Below are 18,079 nucleotides of genomic sequence, written 5' to 3'. Positions count from 1 at the left end.
AATATGTATTTTATGGAAATGAGGATTTAAGACACTCTCTAAGACTCAATGCATTGGAGAGGAGTGTGTCTTAGGTGGGGACCACCATCTAAGACACCCCCTAAGACACCATGCACTGGAGATGCTCTTAGAAATTAGGGTGTAGATGCATGATATAATGCTTTGAGAATTTTTTTAATTAAAATCGTACGAATTTGATCCTCACAAAAATAATATTATATTTAGGAAAAATTGCACCTAAATACACAAACTTTGCCAAAAATCCATATTTGACGCGAAGTTAGGATTTTACATTTTAATACACTAACTTTCGTTGTTGTCCAAATTTGACACGACTTAATTCTTAAAAATTCAAAAAACAACCCCTTTTTGTAAATAATTATACAAAGACCCACTTATGTTATACTAATTTGAGACATTTAAATCAAAATAAGATATTTCCTTATGATGTTTTCTTTTAAACCATTTTAGGCGTGGATCAAAGATTAAAAGAAAACATCAGAAGGAAATATATTGTTTTGGTTTAAATGTCCCAAATAATAACATAAGCGAGTCTTTGTATAATTATTTACAAAAATGAGTTGTTTTTTGAATTTTTAAGAATTAAGTCGTGTCAAATTTGGACAACAACGAAAGTTGGTATATTAAAATGTAAAATCATAACTTCGCGTCAAATATGAATTTTTGGCAAAGTTTGTGTATTTTCACGCAATTATCCCTTGTATTTACTAATTCACGTTAATTCCAATTCAACACTCAGTAATCGAAAACAAATTAAAAAAATAAAATTATCAAAATAAAAAAAATGATAATTTAATTGACCATACTTCAAAAATAATGTTAAGATTGCAATTCGAAATAATTGATGAATTTATTCCAAAAAACACTAAAAAAACTACCTCAAATATTGTGGGTGTGGCCAGATAGTTTATTGTCTGTTCCAGAAATTGTTAATACTAATTTCCCATAATTCCAATTCAAAAAGGAGAATCTCATATTGATCGATAAATACCATCTATTTATTATTATTATTATTAAGAAAGCCAAGTACTTCGAAAATGAGATATCATTAATTTCAAATTTTAAATCTGATTAATGATATCTTCCTTAAGTGACATTTAAATCATTTTATTAACCGCTCCATTTTTCTTTTGTTTGGGAAAATAGCATAAAGGGATGGGTGAACTATAAGAAGCCACAAATTCGATCGTTTTTGCGGTTAAAATGGCGTCTACGAATTAGAATATGATGCTATATAAAGCAAAACCCTTTGGCCGACCACACGCCTGATTCATTTCCTTTCCCTAAATTCGTATGGAAAATCTAGTTAATAGCTCTCAGAAATTCCCTAAAATGAAGTTTAATTAGCATTGTTGCTCAGACATGTCTACTCCTAATTTGTAATCACAGTCGCATTTCGTCCAATTCGAGTAATCAATCATGCGGTGGCTATTGCGGCGGAGCGGCGATATTGCGCTGATCGGTGGAACGTCAAAATTAGGGTTAAGTGAGTTCCGGCGCACGGTGGTCTCGAGCTGTAGAGCGGTGCTTCTGCCGCGGTTCGGCGGGCCGGAGGCACTGGAGCTCCGGGAGGATGTGATAATTCCTGATCTCAAGCCGAATGAGGTCCTCGTCCGAGCTCGCGCCGTCTCCGTCAATCCACTCGACTGTAGAGTCAGTTCTCGACTCCTTGCTATTTTTGCATGCAAATTTTCTGCAATGCTCTTCCGCTTTGTTTTTGTATTTCCGGTTGAAATAAATGTTCTCTAATTTATCGGGATGTGCATCGGAAGGGTGGAGAGCTGTTGGTTATTGGTGCTTGCTTCTGTGATTTTTCGGGAATTGAATGCTGAAGCAGCTAATCTTTTTCGGCATGAAGTAGTTAGCTCGGCTGCTAAACATTTTTAAGAACTTGTTTTCTGATTAATTGTGATCATATTGAATGTCAAAATGAATACATCACTCGGATCTGGAGATAGTTTTCATCTAGTCAAACATAGAAAGGTGAAGATAGTTCCCTTCATGAAGAAATCAAGGAGGCGCTCTAGTAAGATAATTTCCACATGGGAGAGAAGTAGCATCTAAGAATATCTGTAATATTGTAATGTGCATTAGTTGAACTTCTAATTATCTATTGCATCAATATACAAACGATCAGAAGGCATGCAATCCACATTAGGATTTTATGACCGATAGTTGTCAGGATTCTTTTGATATACTGATTTCTCCATTGTTCGTCTCTCGTGTTGAAGGTGTAGCTAACTTAATGCTTTTCAGATTCGCGCGGGCTATGGTCGTTCATTGTATGAACCACTTCTTCCTTTGATATTAGGCCGTGATGTTAGTGGTGAAGTTGCAGCTGTTGGCAATTCTGTACGCTCGCTCATTGTTGGGCAGGAAGTGTTTGGCGCTCTTCATCCTACGGCTGTGAGGGGTACTTACACTGATTATGTAATTCTTGCAGAAGATGAACTTACCCCAAAACCAGAAACAATTTCACATGTGGTAGGTATATAGCATGGAGCTTTGAAACTGTCAACTTTGAAAATTGCCTTTCTTTCTCCCTGTAGCTTTTATCACAGATACATAAATTCTTTGAATCATAGTGGAAGAGTTCACAACATATATTACCATAATGGCATTATCTCTAATGAAAATTCTCTATATCAAGTACTGCATTTGCTCTTTGTATCTGTTGCTGAATTTTGTCCTTTCTAATTCCAAGTTGGCCTTTAGTACTCAGTCTTTTTCCATGCGCTTGACAACTCTCAACTCTCAATATTTTTCCAATTGACAGGATGCTAGTGCTATCCCTTTCGCTGCCCTGACTGCTTGGCGTGCACTGCAAAGTATAGCAAGAATAAAGCAGGGGTATTTTAGTGCATATCATCTGTACTTCGATTCTCTATCACTAGTTCTCTAGCACGAGCTCATTCTTTTAAGTTTGAAAGAGGTAGTAGTCTAAAGATCAAGTAGGAAAAGATCTCCAAATAACGGTATCCAGAATGATGGTCTTGAATACTGTTCTAGATTTGCTACTTCCACAATTCATTCAATTTGTGTTCTTTTTGGTTGCTTAAGTTAAGAGACTAACAAGCACCAGAATAGCAGCTTGCAGTTCAGCTTGGCATGGTTAAATTTCACCTTCTTTAGATTGTCACTCAGTTTCATGTTTGAGAACAGGGTAGATATTGCCAATGGTGTCGACACTTTAAGAACTTCTTGTATTTAGTTTAGTTTGATTCCTAAAATGAGTGTACACTATCACAATCTGTTAAATATCACATTCTCAGTAATTGAAGTCTTCTGTACTAGTTTCTTATAGTATGATGAGAATGTGCTTGTAGTGCTTTATTTTGTATTTGGAACAGGTAAGCAACTTTAAACTTTGCATTTACAAATGTGCTTGAGATGTGTGGCATGATTTTGTTGAGTAATTGTTTGTAGACAAATTAACAGTTTAAAATATGGATATGGTATTATGTCTAGTAACATAATTGACACTTGTCCTTTATTTCCTATCTTGGTTACTTTATCACAGACAAAGAGTGTTAGTGGTGGGCGGAGGAGGAGCTGTGGGCTTTTCTGCAATTCAGCTTGCAGTGGCTGCAGGATGTCATGTGTCCACAACTTGTGGAGGGGAAAGTGTGGAGCGTATATTGGCTGCTGGTGCTGAGCAAGCTGTTGACTTTACCACTGAGGTGATATACTTAATCTTCATACATAGTATAACTGTATAAGACATCCAGCTGAATAGCTCATTAGTGTTGTCTATCTTGAATAATGGTCCTTTACTGGTTTATTGTATGCTTCTAATATTCAGGACCATGAACGATCAATAAAGGGTTATTTTGATGCTGTATTAGACACAATCGGCATACCTGAGACAGAAAAAATGGGTATTAACCTTTTGAAGAGAGGAGGACATTACATGACATTGCAGGTACGAGATGCTATGTGAAAGGAATGATGATCCTTTGGTTTCCCTTCTTTTTTAAATGAAATGACAAACAGGTATGGCTGTTTTTTATAGGGAGAGGCTGCGTCCTATGCTGATACATATGGACTAGCAATTGGCCTTGCTATGGCTACAACAGTTCTAATGAAGAAGCAACTTCAGTGTCGTATTTCTCATGGAATAGGTATGCTAAGCACTACTTCTCTCATTTTGACCCGTTAATATTATAAAAAATGTTCTTCCTAGTGTAGTTACTTTTGCATTGTGCATCTTATGTCTCTGTCAGATTTGGGCTACTGCAAGTATACGAGCGAGATTCACACACAATATGTAAATTATATATATATAAAAAACTGGTTCTTGTTCTTCTTAGTAACTATTGTTGTCGATGTCTGGTTTTGTCTGTTGCACCATCTGAGCTTTTTATGTCTGGTCATCGCTCTTTATTTATCTGAAGATTACTTGCATCCGGATAAGGGATATGAATCATATGACAGGACATTATAAAATCTAACAGGACTGGGGTTCGTTTTACTAATCTTAACTGAGAGAATCTTTCCCATTAATTCATGCTTTATATGTGGTGCAGACTATCAATGGGCTTACATGAGAGCCGATGCTGAAGGTTTATATGAAATCGGCCGGCTATCTGCCAGTGGCAAGCTGAAAGTACCTGTTGAAAAGTCATATCCATTCACACAGGTGAGAGAGGCCCACGAGGCAAAGGATAAGAGGATCGTTGCTGGTAAAGTTGTTCTAGAACTCGACTAGCTCTCAACGACCAAGCCAACAAGCCCGACCCTCTCTACCTCAGAATGTTCTTACGTGGCAATCTATTGTCCATCAGTAGTTCAAAGGTTACGGAAAGTCGAATCTCAGTTTGTACATCTCTCAGTTGTAGCTTTCATGTTTGATCCTATAGCATGAATAAAATGCATGAGTGGAAAACAAGCAGTTGGTTTTGACATCCACCCGTTTTTCTCAAGTGCAGTTTTGAGTATAATAGTCATCATGGAGTGGCGAAGCAAGCGCTGCATTCGCGCTAAATAAGGTACCAAGCGAGAATAAAATGAAAGAAATCTCTCCTAAAAAGTTTTTGCTACTCAAATCAGTATTTAGATACTATTTGTGCTTTTATTCCGATACAGCAGGGTTTCATGAGCCAATTTTGCCCTTGATGATCCCCAGATTCGGATTTTCATATGCTCTCCACGTCCAAAATCTATACGCGTTTCTCTGCTTTGCAGCCATCTCGAGCTGTTCCATTCGTTGCGCCAAATGCTTCATCTCTTCTTCGAGGGCTTTGTTCCTTAGCTTCATTACCTGCAGATATAAACACCCAAAACGTGTTTTGGGAAATATATAAGCAGCTTAAAACACGAAAGATCGATCACATCAGACCTACCTCTATTTGTTGCTTTCTGAGTTCCTCTTTCTTGGCCTCTGATCTCGTATTTCTTTGAACTTCAAATAACATAGCAAATCCTGCAACCTATAAAGCCATACAACCACATATATATTGGGGTATGATGAAATACTTATAACTTACAGTCATATTTATACAGTACTTACTGAGAATACGAACAATTCCCGCAGAAGATCAGTAGCAGCTTCGACGGCCCTTTCCTCGTTGAGGGGTCGGATTTCCAGTGCCGTTGAACGACCAAGGGTATGTCTTTGCATTATGGTGGTTAATCGATGGTAGCCCTAATTCAACATAGTGTTTGATGAGTATTTTTGAATCGAAAATAAAGTATATAGAAATTAGTACCTGAGCGAGATTGATGATGAGGCCGCGGAACTTAGGGTGGTAGACGGCGGCTTGTTTGAGGCGGGTGGCGATGGGCTTCGATATGGTTCTTACGAAAAGTGATCCCAGTTTAATCACGGGCAAAACCATTTTGATATTTCTACTCGACCAACACTAATCTAATTGTGTTGCAATTTATGTTAGTAAAGAGTATGTTGGGATTTTGGTGGAGTTGCGTGAGGAACAAGATTGAGACTGCGAGAGGCGGATTTCAGTTTGGATTATGTCGTGGATTGTGGGAAAAGGAAACAACCCAATTAAGCGTTACACAATCATCTTTGGGCCACATGTTCATTTCTTTTCTTCTTTTTTAACGTAAAACATGTTCATTTCTTATACCCTCCTTTTTTTCATAGGCTGGAGTCATAAAAATATTCAAATTGAAATAAGAAATATAAAAAATTATTATTTTACTATTGCACTTCACTCACAACTTGCACTTAATTTACAGCTCGAACTTAGATAACTCATGAATTAAGGCTAAAAGCCTAAAACCATTCACAACCTAATCATTGTAGGTTGTGAATGGTGATAAGATAACGGTAATTTACAATCTAGTCTGTTATAAATTAGTCTTATTTTATCATTATTTGTGACTTATAATAATTAGGTTATAAATCGCCCTTATTTTTATCACCATCTTACAATAAATCAATGCTAGATCGTGAATTGTATGGTTTTAGCCTTGACTCACGAGTTTCTTAATATCATACCTCTATTATCAAAAGTCACAATTCAGCTTCTTCACAAAAGTCACTGGTGTCGCCAACGGTCGTGCGTATGATTTGAATCTCTCTTTCAGGGCACCACTTTCGGTCGTGAATAAGAATAATGTTGCCGATGCTTCAATTCTCTCTTGCTGTAGTTGCCTCTCTTTACATAGGGAAGGCCTATGCGGTCGTGAAACCCATCCAATCGCGCTAGAAAAACCAACAACCTCATGATGAGAAACTACATTAGGGTGGCAGACAAATCGTATACAATATGAAAATATAATAGTATAAAATAAAGATAATTTGGTAATTTTATACAAAAAATATTACTATGTTTTATGTTTTTTTTATTTTTATGACTAATTTTTATTTTTGCTATTTCAAAATGAATACTCTTATATTAACTTATTTTTTAATATATATAAATTTTTCCATACCTTCTTAATGATGAATTGATAATGTTGTCTGCTATTTTTTATAGAGATTTCTTGTTAAAAGACATAACAATTGTATTAGATATTTTTAGATAACTTATTGATTTTACAATTTACATTAATATTTTTGACAATCTTTTATTGTTGTATACTCCAAATGCTGATAATTTATCAAAATAAGCGTGCCCAAATGTGTATGTAGAGAGGGTGGTACTTCTTATAAAAGTTAAATTATAACTCCATTGTGACATTCGGCTCGGCTAGGCACATCGACATTTGTTAATTTGAAAATCAATTTCGGTACATTCTTGATAAATTAGTGATAATTCATGACTTCAATTGATATTTTTAATAGTTTTTTTTTTGATAAACCAACAATGATTTAAAATTTAAAGTGATATTTTTAATAATTAGGGATATTTTTTATGAAATAAATAATAATTTGAGATTTATAGTGATATTTTCTTTTTATATAATTATAGTACATTAATTTACATGAAATAAGATTTAAAAAATCATGCATAAAATTAATAATTAAAAAAAATTAACTAACTATTATGTGCTTTGAGCACCTCAATAAGTTTACTATGTTGTAATTGTAGAATAAAATATAGAGTAATGCCATATTCATATCTAACAGTTAACTCTGCTTTTCACTCCACAGCAGAATATTTTATTTGGGTTATCGCCCACACAAACTTTGAGACCATTTTGATTTTTCCTACAAACTTTAAAAGTTGTCAAAAAAATATACAAACGTTACGACTCTAACAATTTTACAACGATTCAAATTATTACGTCTAAATTACTGAAATGATATCGCAATTGGCAAAAACTAAATGTGTTGTCAGAGACGTAGAAAAAATAAATAAGAATGCAAAATAATACTCCCTCCATCCCGCCGAGCTTGAGGTGTTTCTTTTGGGCACGAGAATTAAGAAATTATAGATTAGTATTTTAAGTGTATAATATAAAAGTGATAAAGTAGGAGAGAGAATGTAATAAAGTGATAAAAGTAGGAGAGAGAAAGTAATAAAGTAATAAAGTAGGAAAAAGAAGGTAATAAGGGGTGCAATTAGTTTTGTAAATTAGTGCTTTAAATTGCCTAATTTTTGCCAAAAAAAGGAAATGACTCAAGCTCGGCGGGACAGCCCGAAAAAAAATACGACTCAAGCTCGATGGGACGGAGCATATTGCTATTCTTTGGGACATCTAGTCGAATAGGTGGCGGGCGTCCAACAGTTTCATGTGTTTTGCATGACGAACAAGTCAACTAAATTTCATAATAAAAGTCCAAGCATTAGCTTGCCATATTCGGCTTCCGGATGGAAGTTAACTGTTGCTTCATTTTGTCCCTTTATAAGCTTCTATGTACTATGCACAATTAAGTGGAAGTTAAATTTCATAGCTAAAGCTCTACAACATATATTAACTTAAAACCAGTCAAGCTTAAATACTCATTTAAGTGGTCTTGTTATGTTGTCAACACACATGGATTCCAAATGTCTACAAATCTAAGGGGATTCATAACTTCAGTTCTACAGATCAAGGTGGGAATGAACAATAAGATCAAGGTCACTAGGATAGACCTCTCTTTTCTTGACAAGATGAACCCTAGAATAAAGAACATTGTATTTTAATTTCAAAATATGATTTATTTCACTTACCCCTCATGAAAAGATGTCGTTTAATGTGTGATATGTACATCATCATTCGTCAAAACTGCTTGTTTCATTTGCATTGGATTTTTGAGATGCCTTATCAATTTTAGTTTGAGCGTAATTTGAAATCGTGGTAAAATTGAGTCGTAAAATTTGTACTATCTTTTGACAAATTTTAGAGTTCATGGAAAAAATCAAAATGAACTCGAAGTTTGTGCATTTAGGCTCCAATACCCATTTTATTTTCATAATTTTTAGTATTGAACTTATTTCTTAAACTAATCACTCCCTCCGTCCACAAAAAATAGTCCTAATAAGGAACGACATGAGTTTTAATAAAAATAATTATTGTATTGTGAGTAGAGAAAGAGTCCCACTTAAAAGTAGTGTTTATAATAATAATTCATTGTATTGTGAGTGAATAATAGAGTCCATCATGTGATAGATAGTTTTCAAAAATGAAAATAGATTAATTTTTGTGGATATCCCAAAATGGCAAAGAGGGACCATTTTTGTGGACGGAGGTAGTATTATAAATTCCCTCCGTCCCGCCGAAGATGAGGCGTTTCTTTTCGGCACAAGATTTAAGGAGTTATTATTTAGTTGTTTAAGTTTGTTTGTAAATTTATAATTAAGTAGTTATCTATATATTTAGTAATTTTAAATTATTTTTAAATTTAAATTCTAAATTAATTAATTTCTAATTTTATTTTTAATAATTAAAAAAATCCAACCCATCTTCCTTCCCCACCCCCAAATCCGTTGGTTTTCCATCCCCACCCCACCGCTCTTCAATTCCAGTTCAACCAAGATCTTCGGCGACCGCCATCACTGACCCCATCACCATCGTTGGTCTTCTTCAAGCCATATAGAAGCCCCCAACCTAGAAAACCTTTATGAAAAAAATCCCACCGGCTATGAGAATCGTAGGTGCCCCTGCCCCAATTCCTAGCTGCTGCTGGTCTTTCTCACCCATAATTGCCGCTGGTCTTCCTCCCCCCACCATCGTCGCCGCTGTCAACACCTCCAATTCTATAAAACCTTCAAAGGGTGCCTCTCTCACCGGTCTGAAGAAAACCTCATATATATATATATATATATATATATATACATATCTCTTTATCCCGCTCCATCTCTCTCTCCATCTCCCTCTCTCGACACCTGCAACTCCGACCATCTAAATCTACAAATAGCAAAAATGAAACATATCTAGGACTTTAGGGCTTGGATTGGCGACGGGAAAATGAGGAAAACGAAGAGGGGAGGTGGTGAATGGAATTGGGGATTTAGGGCCTCGATTGGCAGCGGCTCGTTTGCAGTTTAGAGTTGGAGCAAGAAAGGTTAGAGACGAGGGGCGTCGGGCGCATGGCGGCGGTTGGCTTCATCTGCCGCTACGACGGTCGGATTGAGGAGGGAGGCGACGGCGAAAGCGCCGTCGCCAAGGAAGGAGGCGGCGCGGGGCTGTGTGAGGTGTGCGGGTTCTGTTGTTTGAGAGAGAAAGAGAGATGGGGGGCCATTCAGCCTCGTCGGAAATTTCAGAAGCGGCGGTGAGAGCCCGTACTGATTTGTCTTGTCGGAGAAGAAGAAAAGGGGGAGGAAAGTGTTGACGTTGGTGGTTGAGTCGGAGGTCAGAGGGAGAGGTTCCGATGTGTGTGTGTAATGGGTTAGAGAGATTGGGTTGATTTTTTAAGAAATGGCCTAATGGATTATTTGGGATGATTAAGGAAAAATAAGGGGTGAAATTAATTTTATTAATTAATATATTTTTTTTGAAAGGTTGTTAATTAATATTTTAAATTGTCTAAATTTTGTCAAAAAAGGAAACGCATCAACTTTGTTTGGACGGCCCAAAAAAGAATAGTGTTAATAGGCAAAAATGCCCTTTTCTTATAAACACTTGTAAAAATGCCCTTTTTCATTTTTACAAGTGTTTATAAGAAAAGGGCATTTTTGCAAATACCCCAAAAGAATACGCATCAACTTTAGTGGGACGAATAGAGTATATAATTTTTATTTATAATTCCGTTTTATTTATGTTTAGTTGTATTTAAATATAAATAATTTTTTCATCCATCCACCCAAAATGTGGTGTAGTTTGGAAGGCAATAAATGGTTGAGAGATGTGTGTAAAATGAAGAAATTGACCCACCAAAATTGATATGTTAGACAATTTATAAATGGTTCGTGATGTAGTTTTTTGTAAATATTGAGTATGAATAAGGTTGAAACTTGAAAATATAAAGATATGTGTATCAAAATGGAAACACCACATTTATTTTAGACGAACTAAAATGACAAAAAAAATACTTTTCATATACATATGTTGTACTATAATTTAAGTTAGATATTTTTAAAATTAATTCTTTAATATAGTGTCATATCTAAATGTTGCCAAACAATTAATTTATTTCAATCGGCATAAGAACTAATATAATTTAATTTATAAATTAATATTTAATTTTTCTATCAATTATATAAAGTGACACTAACATAATATAAAGTTTTATAATGAAATAATTGTATCATTAGTTATTTTGAGATTTTAAATAATATTACAATATTTAACTAATTTTATTGTGAAATTTATCTTTGGTGAAGCAAGAATTAACGTAATAAATAAAACGATAAACGACACGAAGATTTACGTGGTTTGATCATAATGATCTATGTCCACGGAGATTGCTTGAGTTTTCACTATGATTGAAGAATTTACATTTTACAATGAGAGATAATGAAATGAATGGATTCCACTAATTCTATACATGAGAGCCCTATTTATAAGTGACTAAGTGGGCCTAGCCCTAAAGCCAATTAAATAAGCCTAAATAATTGACATGACTGAAATTGACACGGATGGAAATTAGCATAGCTGGAATGGCATAACTGGAATGATATAGACTGTCATGGGTGAAAAATATCCTGGATGGAGTCTGGCATGGGTGGAAAATATCATGGCTGGAAGTTGATATGGGTGGAAATTTCCAAGGGTGGATTTCAACTGGTGCACAGTGCTGGTTAGGGCTGGGAAGTTCGGGATCGGGTATAGGGTACCCGATTACCCGACCCGAAAAAATCGGGTATCGGGTACCCTATACCCGAAAAATTAGGGTTCGGGATCGGGTTCGGGTATTTAGGGGTTAAAAAAATCGGGTTTCGGGTATACCCGAAAATACCCGAATTTTGTAGCTGGAATTAATTACTTAGCTTTGATTATCCAGCGATTCCAGCCCACTTAGTCCAAGCCCAGCCCACTCCCACTCCCTAATTTTGTACCCTAATTTCAATCCCACTCCCGCTGCCCCCCCTCCACGCCTCCCACAGTCCATGACTCCCATCCCATCCCAATCCCACTCCCGCTGCGCCGCTCAGTCACGTGTGCCTGTGTGCGCCGATCTCAGATGTTTTCCAGGCGAGCGTGGTGGCTCCGAGGCGGCCGAGTGTCAGCTACGCCAGATCGCGGTCGGTGTCGTCGGAAATGCGAGCTCCGGCGACGGCGAGGATGAGCGGGGAAGGGAGGAGGATATTTAGGGGGAAATCGTTGACGGATGATGTGTTGATGAGGAGATTTGTGGTTGATGAAGAAGCGACGAGGCAGAGGAATGATTCTTCTTCTTCTTCTTCTGAATCTTCTTCTTCTTCCTTTTTTTTATTATTGGGGTTGAATTCAGTTCAGAATTGGGGTTGTATTGATTCATTGAGTTCAGTTGAGTTTGAATGTTTGATTCATTGATTGAATTCAATTGGGGTTGAATTTTCATTTTTTTTAATAAAATCGGGTATTTTCGGGTATTCGGGTACCCTAATACCCGAAATACCCGATTTCACAATTTGACCTGAAAAACATAATTTTGACCAGGTAACCCGAGTCGGGTATTAGGGTATCCGATTAATTTTCGGGGTCAGGATCGGGTAGTGATTTTCTGGCATTTTCGGGGTCGGGTACCCGATTTTTTCGGGTAGGGTACCCGATCCCGACCCGATTCCCAGCCCTGGTGCTGGTACACATTTTACTCCTCATCAATCTTATTTTAAATACTATTTAAATATATTATTTTTTATTTATTATATAAGTGAAACTAAGTAAATGAACAATAAAATTTTAACACCATCAAGATATTTAGGTATGGAATGTAAAATAAATTCTACAAATTAAACAAGATGATAGTAAAACATGTTTTCAAAATAGAAGAACAATAAATAAAAAGAAAGCTAAAACAACAAAAAGAAAAAGAATAAAAGTAAAAAATTGCGGATGAACAGTACTAGTAGTATTCACTATAGATATTTTACATTCCGTGTTGAAATCCTTGAAGAAGAAAATGCCCTATACTATAAGCAATTGTGAATAGGCTACCACCATGATGGGAGAGCTTTATGCCATGTTCTTGGGAATATGCTACTATATCGAGCAAGATATTAGTCTGATTGTGGTGTTTTCGTATTCTTTGTTGGTTGTGCATGTCGTTCATGAATAACAAAAGGGTATAGACTCGTTTTGTAATGATCTTTTCACAACTTATGTTCATGTAAATAAGCACTTTGTTCTTGACTTTTATCATGTTTGTAGTGAGGTGAATTGAGCCACCTATTCTTTAGCGAATTTTGTTGTTTAGTTAGATGATGTAATAATCTGAAAGTCGAACTTTCCGAGCTAGCTTACAAATATTATTATTGCGATTTAATATCATATCTTCTATTTTGCTTTAAAAATTGGGTTAAGTATCAAATAAGCCCCTAACTTAGAGGTCCTTATCACGTATAGATCCCTATAGTCGAAGTTGGTCCAATTAAACCCTCAAACTACTTAATTTCAAACAATCAGGCACTCTGCCCTAACGGCGACTTAACGCCGTCTGTTTTCAATTTTTTTTTTAATTTCATTGGTGGTGGGACCCACACCTTCTTCTTCGCCAAGGTCGCCGGAAACCCACCAATTTGCAGCAAGATTCTGAGTCCCAACCATCACCCTTCAAAATAGAACACACGCATACATAATGGGATCTCTCTCTCTTGGTTCTAGATTTCTGCCCCTTCTCCCTTAGAATCTGCCACCACGGAAGTTCCATCTTCCTCGGCCTCTATTCTCTTTCGGTGGCGACGAGGCTGCCAGTCACCTGTCATTCCGTCTCTCTCAACGCACAATAGATATGAAACACACACACAGACGTAATAGATATGAAACACACACACAGACGGAAAATCCGCCATCTCTTCCCTTGAGTTCCGTCGCCTCCGGTACTCCCGCTGGCCTCCCCTCTCAAGTCTCTCTCTCGGCTATTCTCTCAAAACTTGTCGGAGATGGGCCACCTCACAGCTCTCTTCTCACTCTATCCTTGGCAACGACAAAGCGCTGTTGCCTCCCTCAAGCCCTCTGGCAGTCGCATCGAGCTGCGACCCCTCTCCTCTCCACAGTTCGTATCAAACCGCCGTTCAGGTTTCAAATGACGGCGCCGCCTCTCGGCCTCCCTCTCTCTGATGGCAGCAGTCACCACACCCACAAGACCTTAACCCCCAACTCCCATGTCTCTTGCTTCGACTAACAGTAACAGGGCCACTACCGGAGCGCACACGCTACCACCCCTCTCTGAACTCAGACGGAACAGTAGCAGTGCCATTGTCGTTGATTAATTTTTTTAAAAAAAATTAAAAACAGATGGCGTTAAGTCGTCGTTAGGGCAGAGGGCCTGATTATTCGAAATTAAGTAGTTTGAGGGTTTAGTTGGACCAACTTCGACTATAGGGATCTGAAGGAATATTAAACTGAATTAACGTTCCGCTTTGCCCGATGATCGTTTCTTGGTTATTATTAATTTATCATACAACGATTAATCCTAACATGCTCCTATGAATTTAATAGCTGCACGTTGGAGTTCAGAAATACCTGAAGAATTCAGAAGAATTCGCAGATTCGTATCTGAACAGACCAGTCAGCTTCAAGCCTTCGTTTGAAGCCTCAAACGTCCTCAAATCGTATTTCACCCAGAAATACGACTTCTTCGTCTTCGAGAGAGCTTTCCGTGGCCGCCTGATTCGTCTGAATCGGAGTTCTGTGGAGGAAGTTATGGCCGTTTTATGGAGACTGCCAGAACTTGGTTTCCTGCGAAAATCTGACTCCAGCTCAGATCTTCTAAACTGTATCCCGCTCAGCTTTCACCGTTGGATGGACAACGATCTATGAAAGTCCCAAGAGAGAATGCTCCACACGTTTTCCTGCGCCTCCCACAGCTCTCAAAACCCTAATTTTTATCAGTCTATTTTCCTGAGAGCTGACAGCTGTATTTAATTAAAATTAAATACGTGTGGCGCCTAAAAATCTGTAATAGGCGTTCCTTCTCTTCTTCTAGGGCTAGGAGACTTTGGGCCAGTCCAGGGACCAGATACAAGGAATAAAGATGGGCCTCAAATAAATTAATTTATCTATGGTCTGCCCAGACCATAATTAATTTATAAATATCAGTTCATTCCACTAGAGAACCGATACTGACTTACCCCTTTATTGCCGGTGATGAGTCGGGGGCTTGTATTTAGACTTATTAAATCTCCGTATTTAAAATATTCGACATCCATTAATTAATTAGAGCTCTGACAGCTTAAATTAATTAATCTCTTTATAAATCCTTATGCAGTACCACTCAAACTTTATTATTACGCCTGAACTTAATCAACCTGCAGGGTTTAGCGCAATAAACCTTATTGAGCTCCTTAAGGGGATGTCATTATCCTATACCGGATACGGGTACTAATACAGATAATCAAATATCATATATTAACCGCTATCACCCAAGATACAGAGTACTCGAGTTAGTACATAACTTTCACCCATAGTAAGTCAAAGTGATATACGAATTAACATATATATCTGAATACTTATTAGTATTAAGATCTTATGAGTCACCGAGATCTTGATTCTTCACTTATATCAGATAGAAGAATACATCTCACTGTTGGTCCTATCAATACGTAATGACGTACCAGTATAGACAAGTAGCCAAGACAAACTACTTCCATCTATACTGCAGCCTAAACCAATAACTTGTCCTAGAGTTATTTCGGCTGTGATCATATTATATCTCTTAAGGTTATTCCAATTATATGGTCTTCTGTGATCTACAACACACCATATAATCTACTTATATAGAGATAAAGAACATACATATGCAATCATGAACACAATCAGATAGGAGATTAGATAGTGAACTTAGGAAACATTGTATACAAGCATAAAACGTTCTTGCTTTCAGTATACAAATCCAACAGGATCTATACGTGATAAGGGCTTCTATGTTAGGAGCTTATTTGATACTTAATCCAAAAAAAAGCAATTAAGCATAATTCAATATTTTGTCGAGTGTTTTAACTCTATTTGATTGTATCACTGTAGGGACGTTATTTTAAATAAGATTTTTATTAATTGATATCTTTGTTTATTTTGGAATCTTATCAAATCTAAAATTAAATAAAATATATTACTCCCTCTGTCCCAATATTAATGGCATGTTTTCCTTTATGGGTTGTCCAATATATAATGGTTTGTTTCCTTTTTGAGCTATAATTAACATTCAATTAAAATTTTTAATTAACCTATCAAACCCTAATCTTTTCTTCGCCACCTAATTTTTCACTTTTTCGTTTTATCCCTCGTTCTTCTCTCTACTTCTCCTATCCCATCCCTCGTCCCTCCATCACCACCAACCTCGCGACTCCACTACCACCGCCCTCCGCCCTCCAGCCTCGCCGCTTCCACCCACCGCCCCCTCAATCCCTTTTCCTCCACTGGTTCGCTTACCTCCACCTCCACTTTCATCCACTGATTCGCCCACCTCCAAAAATTAGGGCTCGAGACTTCTCATATTTCTCTGTAGCCATGGAATTGCAGTAGGATGGAAATGGGTTTTAGGTGGCGGCGATAGGGGCGGCAGCATCTCCTCCACCTCTGCCTCCTCTGGATCTGTGAAAAATCGAAGAACAAAGGCTCTACCGCGTCCACCCTCTGTTGTTGTTTTTTTATTTTTCTTGCATGAAAGATTTTTTTTTGAAATATAATTTGAATCAATTACTCTATAAAGGGAGTAGAGATCTGAAATCGAAGGGTTTTGGTTTGGGTTTGTGTCGCCGGAGTAGAGATCTGAGGAAGGGTTTGGTTTGAGTTTGTGTCGTCGGAGTAGAGATCTGAGGAAGGGTTTGGTTTGGGTTTGTGTCGCCGGAGTTCTGTAAAGGGAGTAGAGATCTGAAATCGAAGGGTTTTGATTTTGGTTTGGCTTTCTTGAATTTCTTGAATTTGGGGGAAACACATTTTGTTGGATGGTGGCAGGAGTAGAGATATGAAATCAAAGGGAAGGCGGCGGCTTCACCGATGTTGATGAAGAAGAGGTGTTGATGAAGAAATGAGTTATTTTATTAACAATATTTAAAATTAATTAACAACAACATTAAACATGTGGTCCCTACGACCTTTCTCCTAATAAGGTTCTCCATAATACCCGTGCCGAAAAGAAACGGGCCGTTAATAGCGGGACAGAGGGATTATTAATAAAGATATTGTCATATCTCAAAGATAGAGATCGATTTCTTTGGAAACAAATCAAATCTGGATATTGATATATATTAATCTTTAATAGCGAATGAAATCGCGCCACGTCAGCTCTAGACCCATAATCATGCAGGCTCAAGTCCAAAGCCTAGCTCTTTCTACAACTATAAATAGGGGTCTCCATATCAAATCTAAACACACAAAACCATAATCCAAGAGCTCAAGAATTGAAGGAGAATTCTCTACAACGAACTTCTCTCCAATATTCAAGGTGTCTCATCGAGGTTCAAGGCGTATTCGTAGAAGCAGCCCAAAGCTCAAATGAAGTCTAATATTCGATCTAGAAAGCTCAAGCTAAAGCCCAAAGCCAAATGAAACCAACGTTTAATCTAGAAATAAGGTGAAGACCCTCTACATCAACATTATAAAGCCGAAAACTCAAGTCAAACCTAATGTTCGATCCAAAAATAAGGCGTAAGTCCTCTACATCAATGTTACAAAGCTCAAAGCTTAAGTCAAGCCCACATTTATTCTAGAAACAAGGCGAAAGCCCTCTGCATCAACGTCATAAAGCTCAAATATCAAGTCTAAGAATATCGGAGGCATATTTGTCCAACAAAATCTCAAAAACTACTCAAAGACCATTCAATAATCAACTTGAAGAAAAGAATCAGATGATCGAATAGAGATAGCGACCTGCAAAAATACATTTGATCTACAAATATTGAAGTTGTACGCAATTTTTTATTTTATTAAATCAAATACATAAATTTGTGTTTACAATTTTTGGTATTCTCGATGGGACAATCCCTCTCTCTCATCTTTTCTCTTCACAAGATCCATCAAGTACTAAGATGTCTACTACTCTTAAAGGAAGAGCAAATTGCAAAGTTAACAAAGCTTGTTGAAGGACTCACCAAAAAGATTCAATACACGACAATCAACTCAAATACTACTGCTGAAATGGAAGTTT

General features: G+C 37.0%; 2 protein-coding genes across 7 annotated transcripts; one reads left to right on the top strand and one right to left on the bottom strand.

Moving 5' to 3' along the window:
- Positions 1-1,043: 1,043 nt before the first annotated feature.
- Positions 1,044-6,041, top strand: LOC131011145 (uncharacterized). Of its 6 annotated transcripts, none has more exons than XR_009096766.1 (9): positions 1,071-1,674; positions 2,278-2,505; positions 2,798-2,871; positions 3,542-3,701; positions 3,824-3,943; positions 4,034-4,142; positions 4,548-4,815; positions 4,950-5,009; positions 5,555-6,041. XR_009096766.1 is itself a non-coding variant. In XM_057938938.1 (7 exons), exons 1-7 carry the CDS (start codon positions 1,441-1,443, stop codon positions 4,727-4,729), a joined length of 1,107 nt encoding a protein of 368 aa, XP_057794921.1. In that variant the 5' UTR covers positions 1,044-1,440; the 3' UTR covers positions 4,730-4,943. The 6 variants fall into 6 exon arrangements, 1 of the variants encoding a protein (XP_057794921.1); XR_009096767.1 differs by having other exon boundaries at positions 5,524-6,041; XR_009096765.1 differs by lacking the exon at positions 5,555-6,041 and adding an exon at positions 5,110-5,223.
- LOC131011146 (OPA3-like protein) lies at positions 4,914-5,865 on the bottom strand. Its single transcript, XM_057938939.1, has 4 exons — positions 5,730-5,865; positions 5,531-5,665; positions 5,364-5,450; positions 4,914-5,281 (listed from the first exon to the last, which is right to left on the bottom strand). The coding sequence occupies exons 1-4, from the start codon at positions 5,856-5,858 to the stop codon at positions 5,114-5,116; spliced, it is 519 nt and encodes a 172-aa protein (XP_057794922.1). The 5' UTR covers positions 5,859-5,865; the 3' UTR covers positions 4,914-5,113.
- Positions 6,042-18,079: the final 12,038 nt, after the last annotated feature.

This window comes from Salvia miltiorrhiza, chromosome 2 (assembly GCF_028751815.1).
Source record: "Salvia miltiorrhiza cultivar Shanhuang (shh) chromosome 2, IMPLAD_Smil_shh, whole genome shotgun sequence".
Classification (NCBI taxonomy): Eukaryota; Viridiplantae; Streptophyta; class Magnoliopsida; order Lamiales; family Lamiaceae; genus Salvia; species Salvia miltiorrhiza.
This window is presented reverse-complemented; position numbering and strand designations above follow the sequence as displayed.

Bases quoted from the DNA above. Each gene is read 5' to 3' on its own strand.
- LOC131011146 (XM_057938939.1), bottom strand. From the start codon at position 5,858: ATGGTTTTGCCCGTGATTAAACTGGGATCACTTTTCGTAAGAACCATA. The intron at 5,451-5,530 runs GTAAGTACTGTA...ATGGCTTTATAG, and splicing joins GGGAATTGTTCGTATTCTCA to GTTGCAGGATTTGCTATGTT. The intron at 5,282-5,363 runs GTAGGTCTGATG...TTATATCTGCAG, and splicing joins TCAGAAAGCAACAAATAGAG to GTAATGAAGCTAAGGAACAA.
- LOC131011145 (XM_057938938.1), top strand. From the start codon at position 1,441: ATGCGGTGGCTATTGCGGCGGAGCGGCGATATTGCGCTGATCGGTGGA. The intron at 3,944-4,033 runs GTACGAGATGCT...TGTTTTTTATAG, and splicing joins GACATTACATGACATTGCAG to GGAGAGGCTGCGTCCTATGC. The intron at 4,143-4,547 runs GTATGCTAAGCA...TATGTGGTGCAG, and splicing joins TCGTATTTCTCATGGAATAG to ACTATCAATGGGCTTACATG.